The sequence below is a fragment of the Quercus suber genome, unplaced genomic scaffold, assembly GCF_002906115.3.
Source record: "Quercus suber isolate HL8 unplaced genomic scaffold, Cork oak 2.0 scaffold_30, whole genome shotgun sequence".
NCBI classification, from domain to species: Eukaryota; Viridiplantae; Streptophyta; class Magnoliopsida; order Fagales; family Fagaceae; genus Quercus; species Quercus suber.
Window position 1 is genome coordinate 1,981,633 of NW_027069495.1, and position 13,719 is coordinate 1,995,351.

Sequence of the window (13,719 nt, forward strand, 5' to 3'; positions counted from 1 at the left end):
AGATTTAATACTTAAAATTAGTCAACTACTGCATCACGAGAATTTATTTAAGGGCATTTGTATTTTCTCTCACCTTATTTACTACAACCGCTTTAAATGTTTATTTATTTTTTTGATAGATCTCTTTAAACGTTTAGAGAGAGAATATTACGCAATATTTATTTATTTTGATACATAACATGCAATATTTATTACTAACTTCTTCTCTTTTTGCACTACTAACTTCTTAAATGTTTAGAGTGAGAAGAGAGAGAACAAACGAGAGAAGATGAATTAGAATTACAAACAAATTCTATTCGGATAAAATTGTGATAGTTTCTATGGAAGAGGATTATAAAAGAAGAAAGAGCCGAGCTTGGAGCTGTAAGCATCTAGATTGTGTGAGTCAATTATTGTTTTTTTGTTTACTAAGAAATTTTGAGAATAAAATTTAGCTTATATAGGCATGGTGGGAAGTACCCTACGTCATCTATGAATATAATGTATGTATGTATGTATAATATTATTGCAATAAAGCAGTCTGATTGACATCGCCTTCATTATTTTTTTGAGTTTGCAATCAAATTCCTCACATTGTCGCACACCTAAATGTCTTCCGGTTAAGTCCATTCAAATTCAACGTACAATTGCCGATTACATAAACACCCATGGATGAAATATAAAATAATTTTAGTTCTAAGGGCAGGACGTGAAATAACACTCCAAGAAACTTCACTTATTTCGACCCTCTCTTTTTAAGGGTTCAATAGTAAGTGTTGTAACAAACACTGATAAATTGGGCTGAGCTTAAATTTAGGTGGACTTATTTCAAGGTCACTAATAACCCTCCAAAATAAGTAAATTAATGTAACCCTCCTTGTTCAACTTTTCCCGCATTCAAGCTCTTCTTTGCACATCTGTAGTTTCATCTACGACGAAGAGCCAAAACGCCGCCACAGTACAGATGCTCGCGTCCGCTGTGAAGACCCTTTCTCATTTCTCAGAAAACAAACATATATTAACCCTGTCTGTTTGCTTACAGGTCCTCTCTCCCTAACTCTGTTTATTTCCCGAGAAAAAAAGGAGAATGCTGCGTTTTGATTTTTGTTTTGTGTATTATGGTATCTAAGGTTTTGAATTCTTTGAAATTGATGCCTCTCAATTTATTATATGAGTTAGTAGTGATGCTGACTTTGTGGATTTTGTGTTTTTATCAGAGAGTTTGTTGCTGATTTTGGAAATTCTATGTTTATGTTTAGCTAATTTGATAATTAGTATATTACAAGAAGCCTTTTGGTTAATTTCACCTGCAATTGGTGGTTCTTGGAATTGGAGTGAATAGGAATATATGTTTGTTTCTCTGTGCAATGACTAATAATATTACTGGTAATGTGAAAATGCAATTCAATTAGTCAGAGTTGAAATTTAAGTTTCAGTTGAGTCAAAATTGTACTTAGAAATTCTATTTAGATCATCACCTCAAATTTGATATGGAGTTGGCATTGATCAGTTTTGTATACATACATATTACACGTATTTCATGAGGTGTACAGTACATAAATTTGTGTACATATTTGTATCCATACTGTACTAAGGTTTTTGATGAAAATAACCCCATATAACTTAGCTTAGCTTGAATTGTTATGGTTATTTTTTATGAAAAATAACCCCATATGACCTTTTCGTCAACTTCCAGGAGACTACCATTGTGAGATTTACATTCACTATTAGACTTGTTTTTTCCCCTAAGGCTATAGTCCTTTTTTTTTTTTCTTCTCATATTTCCTATTATTTGTATTTGGTTGATTAAACTATGTATAACAGCTTCTCAAAATTTCTTAAACATTGAAGCAGTTTTAATTCCATTTAATAGAAATAGAGTTCCTTTATATTTCTTTGTTACTTTTCCCTCTAGACTCTAGTCATGATCTTGAGTTCGTTTTTTTGTTTGAAGTTATTCCAAATTTGAACGTTGATTAATTGGAAGTTAAAGAAATAGCCTTCATGCTTGAATCACTGGTAGATGGACTTTAAGGCATGGTTGTTTTTCCCCTTGGATGATTGGTTTGCTTTAAATGAACAGGAAAGTTAGGCTACTATCTGATATGTGCATGATAAGAATTCTTGGCCCCAATTTGGGATCTGCCCAGCACAAAAAGCTTGCTGCTAAATTAATTTTGAATCTTGTCAACTAGATTCATTCCCTGTTTAATAAATATGCATAAAGCTCTTGCTTCTCTCACATTCTCTTACTTTCAATCTCCCAAAGCTCATTGCTACAGAAACAAGTCGGACTCACCTTCATTACATATATAGGTGAAATCATACACAGATGCTATTGATTCATACAAAAAGATTAAGCCTGTAAACTAACTTGGGCATAAATAACCTTGTGTCAGATTAGAATAAGATAAATACTTATTACTAGTACATTTACAGACCTGGTAATGGAAAATGAAAAACAATTTCTTTTTTGACTGCTACATTCAGCAATTGATGGAGCATATACTAATATACACAAGTGACAAGTCCCTAGAATGTCTTTAGTGTTAAGGACTTTGGAACATAAAAATAAGTTTTATGTTAATGTTGTATGTCTTTTAATTTAGCTTGAATGCTTGAACATAAAAATTTGTGTGATGTCATTTATTGGGCATTTAATATAATTATGAGTTGGTTTTTGATTAGTAGCTTTTATGTTTGCATTCAAGTGCTTATTTTTCACTTCAACAACTTGTTGCATGTTTCTTAATCATTTGATTCCTTAAGAATATGTTACAATAATTGATTACGAACATTTTCTGAATGTATGATTTCAAGGTTGCATAAAATGTTGGCCCCCCATCTTCTTAGAAGTTTCTTAAACTCTTTCAATGTGACAATTAGATTCACTTGATTTAATTGTTGATTCCCAACATTGCTTTGCCATGCGTATCAATATTAGCTTTGTCAACTTATCCAGGTCTTAATCCAAATTGATTGGGGACGCTATATGAATCCTTATTCCAATTAGTTTTGGTTGGATTTTTAATCAATACTAAAACTCTGTCTATGTTGTTCTCAATATCTTCACTTCTTTGTCAATTGGTCCAAGACTGCAAAAAGAAGGATTTTGGTAGGTAGATTACCTACTTAAAACTTATTAATATCTTATGACCCGAATCAATTGTTACCACCTTAGATGAGACGGTAGTTGACCGGCAGACCCCAACTCAAAACAGAACAGAACATTCCTTTTTGCAACAAGGAATAAACAAGCCTAGATTGAATAGTGAATGCATAAATCTTATGTTATCTTTATACCAATATTGGAGGTTTTCCTGTTTTACTTCTATATTTCATCAACTCTTTGATGTGAAATAAGAAGTCTTTTGTTCTCCTCTTCTCATATTGAAGTTGATAGTTCTGTTGAAAAAAGAAGTCTTTTGTTCTCCTCTTCTCATATGATGTTGTTCTGCAATTTGAAAGAGCATTTATAAGTTCAAACTAATTTTTTTTTATTAGTGCTTTATTAATTTGTTTGAAAAATGTATGTTAGTAACCATTGGCATCAAAGAATATTTGCTGGTATTTTCAATTTTCGAGTAGTTTAGGCATTGATACTAATTGCTAATTTGGGCCTTGGTCTGGAAGTGTGTCCATTGGTTGGAAGATGAATCTCAAGCAGAGGCCTATGCTGAACAAAAGTAATTATGAATCACTATCTTGAGTTTTTGCTTTTATGGTAGCCTAATATAGTTATATTACATTTGCTTCATACTCATCAAGGACTATGATTTCGTCAAGCAGGGTGTTTAGGATAAGTTGGATGTGTGAAGTAAATCAGGAAGCGGTTCTTCTTGCATTGTACTCCAATCAATTCAGCCAAGCATAAATACCTGTGTCTTGCTTGCAGCTTAATTTGGTTGCAAACTAGAGTAAAAGACCGTGGATATTCTGATTATTTTTAAATTTTATCCCCAATGAAACAAGCTCTAACACTTTTCTTTTGTTTTCTATGAATCATGGGTTTTTGAGAAAGCCAACAACTACTATAGAACATCTGCATCTGAGTTGAAAGGGGAAAGAGCAAAGCCATTGGAAAGAGTGGCTGAACATGGAAAGCAGTTTTGGTGAGCTTGGTGATATTAGTTTAGTCCAAGCTAAGCTGCCAAAGAAGCTAAAAAAGAGGAGGCAGATGGTGTCTGAGATATAATTGTGCTCCATTACATTTTGTAAGCTTTCCTTGTTTGCCTGTGCTAACAAGTTTAAATTGGCAGGTATGAGGAATGCATTTATTACATGTTCCCAGAGGAAACTCAGACGACTAATCTTAACAGATTGGAAGCTGCGTATAAGTGGAAGAAGCAAAAGATTTCTGATGAAGAATAGCATGGTAACACCCTTTTGTAGAATTGTAGCTTTTGGTGTGAATACATTATTGCTTTTTTAATGTTAATTGGGTGAAAATGAAGTAGTTTAGCTGCTAATCATATTTTTCTGGAGTGGAAGATTGCACCACCAAAATCGGTTTTCAGGGAACTAAAGAGTTCTATAGTGTCTAGATTAGATTCTGAGAAGGTATTATCATAGTGATGAAATAACATTTCCTTTGGGGCTGAAATTAATTTTATCAATTCCTGAAATACACTTTGAACTGATTGTTGATTATAGATAGCGTTATGTTATATCCATTATGGATAAAATTTTCAGATGTTTTAGTAGCTCACAGCAAGTGACAAGCAATTTGGGAGGGCCATGTACAAGGATTTTAATAATCCAACATCAGTTTTGTCCTCTTGTGCTTCTGAAGATTTTAGTTTTACCAGGATATGGATATCTTCTTTGGATAGTCAATTTTTTGGCTCTGCAGCTTTGGTCCTATGTCGTATCCATAGGCCACCATGTCCATATTATTTCAAGAATGGAAAATCTGGATTTGAAGACTTAAAACCGAGTGAAAAGAGAAAGTTTGCAACTAGGAAAGATTTGGTCCGGGGGAAACAGGAAGTGGTATTGGACAAATGCTATCACTTCGCAATCCAAAATCAGGTATGTGCAACAAGATTCATTACATCTTCTCTCTCTCCCTGCTCTTATTATCAGTTTTTTAGTTAACTAATTTTTTTTTAACATATTCTAGTCTATGTTTGTATTAGGTATTGTTAATCTGCATTGTGAGTTTTGTTTTGTTTTGGATTCTATTCTCTAATAGAACGCTCTTCATATTGCCTTGAAATACGGCAAGTCGGAGGCTTTTCTACACTTGGTTCGATGGCTCCGAAAGAATTGGTCTCAAAATACCATATTGTGGGAGAGTAGAGTCTTGAACTGGAAGGATGAGGAAGGCAACACAGCATTGCACATTGCAATATCCAAAAATCAACCCAAGGCAAGCCCTCTCCATTCCTCAATTATTTACAAACTAAAGAAACATTGTAAAGTTTGTGTTGTGTACATCAATACTGTCCAACTGTAAGATCATAATTAAGAGCATAATGTCTAAAGATGATTCACTAGCTTTGCAAATTGCTACTAATTAATACATCATGATTATTTTTGCTGTATCACTAAATTTTGCAGGCTGTGAGGAAGTTATTATATTCTGGTGTTGATATAAACGCTAAGAATTTAAAGGGTAATACAGCAGGGGATATGTTGAGACAACAAAATCAAATAGAAAATTGCAAGATCAAGGTTATGCTACGGCGTGCTGGAGCTTTACCAGCTTCATCTCTTCCTAAAGTAATTTATTATGCACGTTACCTATGGTCCTTATTCTCATATATTGAGAAAATAAGAATGCATTGTATTGGTGAATGGACCGAAATATCGGACGACAGGCGCAATATGCTTTTGGTGGTTGCTACACTTCTTATGATTGTCACGTATCAAGGAGTACTCAGCCCTCCTGGAGGACTTTGGCAAGATGACTACCATCCTTAAGCCAATAGCATTTTGCCGGCCATCAGAAAATTCAATTCAAGTGCTCCTATTCCAAACGAAGCAGGGACACCCATTGGTCTCAGAAAATTTCCTTTTTGGGTGTTCTTGTCATTAAATTCTTTGCGCCCAATTATAAATTAGGCCAAAATTAATCATCAGTCCCTGAAGTAAAGTTTATATAGTGTTCATTTTTAAAATAATATTTTGAATACCTTTTTGGACCTTATACCAACTTTGTCTGGAATGAGACATATTGACGTCTGCCTATCTAGGCATATCCACCCTCTCTCACATGGTTGGTCCCACCAGTGTGAGGTGACTATCCCTGTGAGAGGGTAGATAAATGTAATACCATACCAGTATACCACATCTTGTCGATCTGGCCCACTTGCTTGCATGAAAGTCTCAAAACTAAGTTGAGTTCATACTCCAGTTTTCTGTGCTGCGTTCTGGCTGGAAATAGCGTAGTAGTCCTTGCGCCATGCATTTTTCATAATAAACTCGTTGCTAGCAGTCCAAATTGCTATTGCTCAAACCAGCATTGGCCAAAATTACGTGTACATCTCTCTGATCTCTTCATCTTGACTAATTGGTAGCTTTCAAACTTTTTTTTTTGGCTGAATATTCATACTACTATACATTGGGTATGATATTTTCACATTAATTGTCCACACATGGCACAACCTTCAAGTTGTTAGATAAGTCATGTCACTAGACTACAAAGTAATAATATATCAAAGATAAGGTCTGGAGTGAAGCTTGTGGAGGATATTGACGAGAGAGAGAGAGAGATTTTTAAAAAAGAATATTCAGGTGAAGGGAAAAAAAATTTCTAAGGTGAGAAGCTCATTGGTGAAAAAAATAAGTTTAGAATATTTTTCTATTATCTTGTTTGGGAGGTTTAGAGGCCGTTTGGATTGCGCGTTTCAGTTTCAGCGTTTTTTTTTTTTTTTTTTTAACGCATGAACAGTAAAATCACATGAATGTAATGTATAGGAGACAAAAATCATTGTTTATGCACTGTAGCAATACTGTTTATGCATTATAGCAGTACTGTTTACGCATTTAAAAATATTAAAAATTGGTTCCACAACATTATTTACACATTTAAAAATTATTTTGCTATAGTGTTTTCAGTTTTTAATTTCAACAACAATAAGTTCAATCCAAACAGACCCTTAATAGAAAGAATGAAAAGTTCATTTATTTGCTTGAAAGTTTAAATAGGAGTGAATAAAATAAGTAGAAGGAAACACTCATTTCTTTTCATTCCTTTAAAACCTCTAATTTTCATTCTCCCAAAAAGTAAGAAGAATTAGAAGGAATGAAATTAGATTTAACAAATTTTTTTACTAAAACAAGGTTACTTACCTAGTAATATTTTCATAAAATAATTTTATTCATTTCTTTCTATATTACTCCAAACAAGGTTACTTACCTTCCAATCCTTTCTATTCATTTCCATTCCTTTATTTTAAAACATCCAAACAATATTATTTAATTACATTTAACTCATTCCTTTTCCATTTCTTTCCTTTACTTAAATGCATTTAATTCCATTCCAATCTTTTCTATTTGTTTATGATCATTTCATTCCTATATGAACTCCTAAATGACGGCATAAGATAGAGGAGGAAAGAGAAGAAAAGAAGGAAGGTGAATCTTTTTTTTACTTAATCACTAATCTCTATGACAAGTGGATGACCTGGACTTTTGGGTTCCTTCTTAGAAGTTTGGTGGTTCCTTCTTAGACTTAGATGATTACACCATTAACTTCTTCACTCCAGCTATAAAAATAGACGCTCTAACTTTCTAACTTTCAACTTCCATCATTTTCTTCAATCCAGCTAGTTGCACTAACTTTCAACCTCCACCGCTTTTGTTTCATACTATGGGAAACCCTACCTTGATATATCATAGTCTTGTCTAGAATGGATGAGAGAATTGAGAGGTTGAAGCAGGCTGCTCAACATGGAAATATTGATGCCTTTTACATGTTAATTCAGGGGGATGTAAAGCTTTTGGAGGCTATTGATGAGCTACCATTTGTTGATACTCCTTTACACATAGCTGCATCAGTTAGGAACATCCCATTTTCCATGGAGATGATGAGATTAAAGCCATCACTTGTCAACAAGCCAAATCTAGATGGATTTAGCCCTCTTCACCTTGCTCTTCTAAATGGGCAAATTGAGATGGTGCGTAGGCTTCTACAGGTTGATAGGGACCTTGTCCATGTGAAAGGAAAGGAAGGTATCACCCTTTTGCATTTTGCAGCAGGGATAGATGATCACCTTGATCTATTAGTTGAATTTCTATCAGTTTGTCCCCATTCTATTGAAGATGTGACAATTCGAAATGAGACCACTCTACATATTGCTCTAAAACTCAACAATTTGGAAGCTTTTAAACTCTTGGTGGGATGGCTCCGACAAAATATGTCTAAAAATGCCATGTTTTGGGAGACGAAAGTTTTAAACTGGAAGGATGATGAAGGCAACACTGTATTGCATGTTGCATTATCCAAAAATCATCCCAAGGCAAGCTCTCTTCATTACTCAATTTACATACTAAAGAAACTATAAAGCTTGTGTTGTAAATGTTTAAAATCAGCCGGCTTGTATTGTACTTTATTGTGCTTCATTAATTTTAGGTATTGTTAATGATTTTAGAGTTTGACTTATTTTCAGTACTTTTAAAAAAAAATCTTCTTTTGTTTTAATGAAAAACTGCCACATCACCCACTAAATAAATAAAAGGTGAGGATTAAAATCTACTACCACTTGTCATTATATATTTAAAACAAAATGAGTTAAAAAAGTACTAGAAGTAAATCAAACCCATGATTTTATAATCAAATTAGGATTCGTTTATGGTAAGATATCAATTAAGATAATTTTTAGAATATTTTTTCTTATTATCAATTAAATTTTTACAAAGTCTTTAAATTGGCCTCCAAATTTGTAAAAAAAAAAAATATTAAAATTTTGAATTTGACCAATATTATTTTCAGATGGGTTTTCTCATTTTCTTTTTGGTGGATTATGAGAATTAATTGTGGTTTTACAAATTGATCAATAAACCGAATGTCTAAAAACATGCCAAAAATTACCTTTTAATGATTCAGTGGCTTCACGACATTTACACATGCAGGCTGTGAGTCACTTATTAGCTTCAACATATGATGTTGATGTAGACGTTAAGAATTTAGAGGGTAAAACAGCAAGGGACATCTTGCAAGGATCAGAACAAACACAAGTGGGCAGAAAGATCAAGGTTATGCTACACCGTGCTAAAGCCTTAAAAGCTTCATCTCTTCCTAAAGTTACTTCTTACGCAGATTACTTGAGGCCCAAAGTCGGTCGTCGTGAGAAGTTTCGAATACGCCGTACTCGTGAACAGCAGACAATATCAGACGAGCGGCGCAATGTGCTTTTGGTGGTTGCTACAATGCTTTTGACAGTGACTTATCAAGGAATACTCAGCCCTCCCGGGGGACTTTGGCAAGATGACTACAAGCCTGGAACCAATGAGTCCAACACCATAGCACCGAACGGCAAAATTAATACTACTCTACATTCACACGAAGCAGGGGCTGTCATTGGTTCTAGAAAAACCTCTTTTTGGTTTTTCATGCTGTTAAATTCTGTGACATTTATGCTTTCATTCACAATTATATTTCAGCTCATTCCATCTGGGTATTGTTATGTGATGTTCCAAGCAGCCCTTTGCTTCCTATATTTTTGCTATTTGGCTTCAGTCATCAAGGCTTCAACTGAGGCAGGTGCTTTGTTAGTTTCTGGTTCTGTCCTGCTTTATAATATCGTGGTACGAATGGATTTAACTAATTGGGGAAGATGGTGGCACAAGGCTAGTCAATAAAAGACTGTAAGTTTCAATGCTAAGGGGTCTCCCAATTGGTTCCTGGAAGAAGATAAGTAATTAGTGGGGATACCTCAATGTTGGGCTAGAAGAGCTACGTACCTCAACTCAATGAGAATAGATGGAAACCACAGAGCTGTATGCATCGCATCTGGAATGTATGTCAATTTTTATTTTTTGGTTTTCTTCTCCCCAATGTCATCTATGCATTATCTATTTTGGCTAGAAATCCTCCAACTACTACCTGAAACAATCCCCCCTCGTACCCAGGGAGGTACCAATCCACCTAAGAGGCCGTTGGGAAGTTCAGGCTACTTATAACTTGAGTTTCTGTAACTATACGTTTACAGACATTGATAACTTATTGTTATAATAAAATAAATTATCAAGAGCCTTATACTTAAACTAACACTCTCTGATGTTCAATGGAGACGTACAAATTCAAATATCCCTCCTCCAACTATCAAATTATCCAAAAAAAAAAAAAAAGGTAAAATAAATTAAGCTTTTAGGGTTTGTAAGAGGGTTCACATTGAGCTTAACAAAGCCCCCATTTTTTTGGTCTCTTAACAAACTCGCCAACACCAAAACAAAAATTTCAAAAACTACAGTAACTCAACAACATCATATAGATATGATGAACATCTAATGACATTTGAAATGCGGATTGTTTGTTCCTTACAAAGAAATAAAAATAAATAAATTAAAAAAAAAAAATGATGAAGCTATTGAATCTTCTCTAGCATGCATATCCAAACCATTGGCCACAACAAAATTCCCACATTGTCAGATAATGAGGCACACTTTTAGTGAACGGAGGAGCACTTTGATGTGTATCAGTCTATCAGAGCAGCTTGCCACCTTAGTCATTGTCAACCAGCCTAAAAAGTGCCAACAAAATCTACAATTTGTAGAGGAGGAAGAGTATGGTCTTAAGGATGAGAAAAATGACATAGAAAAAGAAAACTCCTTCATAATGCCAGACCTATACAGAACTATGCAGCACTACGCAAATTGGAGTATCAATTGTTATCAGAGCCACACCCACATTACATCAGTTGGTATCAAAGTCACGCTTATAAGCGCTGCATATTAGTCCTTAAAACTTTATACCAAGCATGACTAGAAAGGATCTAACAAAAACTAGTAAAAAATAAATAAGTAGATCACAATAGTAATACAAAATATTCTCTCAAAATCCAAATGCAAAATAAATCAAAAACCCTCAGATCTCTCGAAAATAAGGAAGGCTATGACATAAGGAAAGAATCAAGAGGGAGCTAAATTATACTACTCTAAAGTTGTCTTGCTTGACTTGGAGCACAATCCAAAATCAAAAAGAAATAATTAGCCATTCAAACACGTGAAAGAATAAGAATTTAACCCAAAGTGAAAGATTTTAATTAGGTGACCTTTTGAGGAGACCTCCCAAACCAAATAGGATTAAGCTGTACTTGGCTTTGTTGTATGCGACACTACTTATTCAAGCCACATATCAAGAAGTTCATACCAAGGAAAATCACACCTTAACATGGCAACTTTCTCAAATATGGATGAGAGAATTGAGAAAATGAAGCAAGTTGCTCAACATGGAAATATTGATGCCTTTTTCATCCTAATTAGGGAGGATGTCAAACTTTTGGAGGACATCGATCAGCTGCCTTTTGTTGGTACTCCTTTACACATAGCTGCATCTGCTGGGCACATCCCAATGGCCATGGAGCTGATGAGATTAATGCCCTCATTTGCCTGGAAGCCAAATCTAGATGGGTTCAGTCCCATTCACCTTGCTTTACTAAATGGGCAAACCCAAATGGTGCTTTGGCTTCTAAAGGTCGATGGGGACCTTGTCCATGTCCAAGGTAGGGAGGGTATGACTCTGCATTATGCTGCAACAACAGACATTCACCTTGAACTATTGGACGAATTTCTCAAAGTCTGTCCCCAATCTATTAAAGATGTGACAATTCAAAACGAGAATGCTCTGCGTATTGCCTTGAAATACGACAAGTTGGAGGCTTTTCTACACTTGGTGTGAAGGCTCCGAAAGAATTGGTCTCAAAATACCATAATATGGGAGAGTAAAGTCCTGAACTGGAAGGATGAGAAAGGCGACGCAACATTGCACATTGCAGTATCCAAAAATTAACCCAAGGCAAGCCCTCTCCATTCCTCAATTATTAACGAACTAAAGAAACATTATAAAGTTTGTGTTGTGAAAATCAATAGTGTCTAACTGTATGATCATAATTAATTAAGAGCTTAATGTCTAAAACATGCCAAAAATCCATTATATATATATATATATGGTAAATAATCCATTATCTGTTAATGATTCACTAGCTTTGCAAATTGCTACTAATTAATACATCATGATTTTTTTTGCTGTATCACTAAATTTTGCAGGCTGTGAGGAAGTTATTATATTCTGGTGTTGATAAAAACACAAAGAATTTAAAGGGTAATACAGCAGGCGATATGTTGGGACAACAAAATCAAATAGAAAATCGCAAGATCAAGGTTATGCTATGGCGTGCTGGAGCTTTACCAGCTTCATCTCTTCCTAAAGTAATTTATTATGCACGATGGTCCTTATTCTCATATATTGAGAAAATAAGAATGCATTGTATTGGTGAATGGACCGAAATATCAGACGACAGGTGCAATATGCTTTTGGTGGTTGCTACACTGCTTCTGACTGTCACCTATCAAGGAGTACTCAGCCCCCTTGGGGGGCTTTGGCAAGATGAGTACCATCCTGAACCCAATACCACATAACCGGCCATCAGAAAATTCAATTCAAGTGCTCCTATTCCAAACGAAGCAGGGACACCCATTGGTCTTAGAAAATTTCCTTTTTGGGTGTTCTTGTCATTAAATTCTTTGACATTTACGCTCTCATACTCAACAATTCTTTATCGAATAGTACGGCTATCCCTTATTTCACTATCTGTTTGCTATATGGTTTCATTGACTGTCATAATCCCGACTCGATTTTGGGAACTTTTTGGTCTGTTTCTATTTGCCCGCTTCTTTGTATCTTCCTACTAAATACTTCTGCTACTTGTGTAGCATGGTCTTATAAGGCTTGTCTCTAAAAGATTGCAAATTTCAATGCTAAGTCGTTAGCTGATTCATGGAGGAAGAATTGATAGGAAATATATATATATACACACACACACACATATAAGCCAAGCTTTAGAGCTATATGCATCTTAAATGTGCATGTTTGTCAATTTTTATTTTATTTTCTTCTCCCACCAAGAATTTTTAAGTATAAAATTTAATTAGCTTATGTTTCTAAGGCAAGTACCCAATGTCATCTATTCAAAATTTGTAATCCAAACGTTATTGCTTCTGTGCATTATAATGAGCAAAGTGGCCTTTGCGCCTGATTATATATTAGGATAAAATAGGTCATTAGTCACAAAATAGTGAGCATTTTTAATCAATGTTTTGAATACCATTTTAAACCTTGTTCCGATTTGTCCATTGAAGCAAAACATTTTGATATTGGCCTAAGAACAAAGTGTTTTTCCAAACTAGTTTGTAAAGGAACCCTACAAACTCTTCATATATCTTTATATTGAGTGTAAATTTTGAAAATCTAACTGTTAGATTGCATGTTTTTATTATATCATTTATACTTGTAAAATTTCAAGAAGATTAAAGATCAATTGTTATGTCATCAAACAAATGTTAAATTTCAAGTTTATGTGATTAAAAATTGTGTATAGAAAATAAGTTTTTTTTTTTTTATAGTAAATAGTAATACTTTTAGAATACACACTAAAATAGTAACATTAGTGTTTTAAACTAGGTTTATAATACATTATATAACCAGAGTACAACTACAAAGGTTCAACTACAAAAGAGTCTAACATTTGTAGTTGTAAACTGAGGTTATAAACAGTGGATATTAGACACATACAA

General features: G+C 34.3%; 3 protein-coding genes across 6 annotated transcripts; all 3 read left to right on the top strand.

Moving 5' to 3' along the window:
• The first annotated feature begins 745 nt into the window (after nucleotides 1-745).
• Nucleotides 746-6,276, top strand: LOC112033780 (ankyrin repeat-containing protein At2g01680). Of its 4 annotated transcripts, none has more exons than XM_024066553.2 (5): nucleotides 753-4,091; nucleotides 4,239-4,354; nucleotides 4,672-5,010; nucleotides 5,174-5,350; nucleotides 5,542-6,276. In XM_024066553.2, exons 3-5 carry the CDS (start codon nucleotides 4,717-4,719, stop codon nucleotides 5,902-5,904), a joined length of 834 nt encoding a protein of 277 aa, XP_023922321.1. In that variant the 5' UTR covers nucleotides 753-4,091; nucleotides 4,239-4,354; nucleotides 4,672-4,716; the 3' UTR covers nucleotides 5,905-6,276. The 4 variants fall into 4 exon arrangements, with proteins under 4 accessions (XP_023922323.1, XP_023922321.1, XP_023922320.1 ...); XM_024066552.2 differs by having other exon boundaries at nucleotides 753-3,665; nucleotides 3,769-4,354; XM_024066555.2 differs by having other exon boundaries at nucleotides 746-4,354; nucleotides 5,207-5,350.
• A 1,559-nt stretch (nucleotides 6,277-7,835) lies between these two features.
• LOC112033766 (ankyrin repeat-containing protein BDA1) lies at nucleotides 7,836-9,786 on the top strand. The gene is made up of 2 exons (XM_024066543.2): nucleotides 7,836-8,444; nucleotides 9,058-9,786. The coding sequence occupies exons 1-2, from the start codon at nucleotides 7,836-7,838 to the stop codon at nucleotides 9,784-9,786; spliced, it is 1,338 nt and encodes a 445-aa protein (XP_023922311.1).
• Nucleotides 9,787-11,317: 1,531 nt separating this feature from the next.
• LOC112033777 (ankyrin repeat-containing protein BDA1) lies at nucleotides 11,318-12,564 on the top strand. Its single transcript, XM_024066550.2, has 2 exons — nucleotides 11,318-11,818; nucleotides 12,193-12,564. Exons 1-2 carry the CDS (start codon nucleotides 11,318-11,320, stop codon nucleotides 12,562-12,564), a joined length of 873 nt encoding a protein of 290 aa, XP_023922318.2.
• Nucleotides 12,565-13,719: the final 1,155 nt, after the last annotated feature.

Bases quoted from the DNA above. Each gene is read 5' to 3' on its own strand.
- LOC112033766 (XM_024066543.2), top strand. From the start codon at position 7,836: ATGGATGAGAGAATTGAGAGGTTGAAGCAGGCTGCTCAACATGGAAAT. The intron at 8,445-9,057 runs GCAAGCTCTCTT...TTACACATGCAG, and splicing joins TATCCAAAAATCATCCCAAG to GCTGTGAGTCACTTATTAGC.
- LOC112033780 (XM_024066551.2), top strand. From the start codon at position 4,717: ATGTACAAGGATTTTAATAATCCAACATCAGTTTTGTCCTCTTGTGCT. The intron at 5,011-5,173 runs GTATGTGCAACA...ATTCTCTAATAG, and splicing joins ACTTCGCAATCCAAAATCAG to AACGCTCTTCATATTGCCTT. The intron at 5,351-5,541 runs GCAAGCCCTCTC...TAAATTTTGCAG, and splicing joins TATCCAAAAATCAACCCAAG to GCTGTGAGGAAGTTATTATA.
- LOC112033777 (XM_024066550.2), top strand. From the start codon at position 11,318: ATGGCAACTTTCTCAAATATGGATGAGAGAATTGAGAAAATGAAGCAA. The intron at 11,819-12,192 runs GTGTGAAGGCTC...TAAATTTTGCAG, and splicing joins TGGAGGCTTTTCTACACTTG to GCTGTGAGGAAGTTATTATA.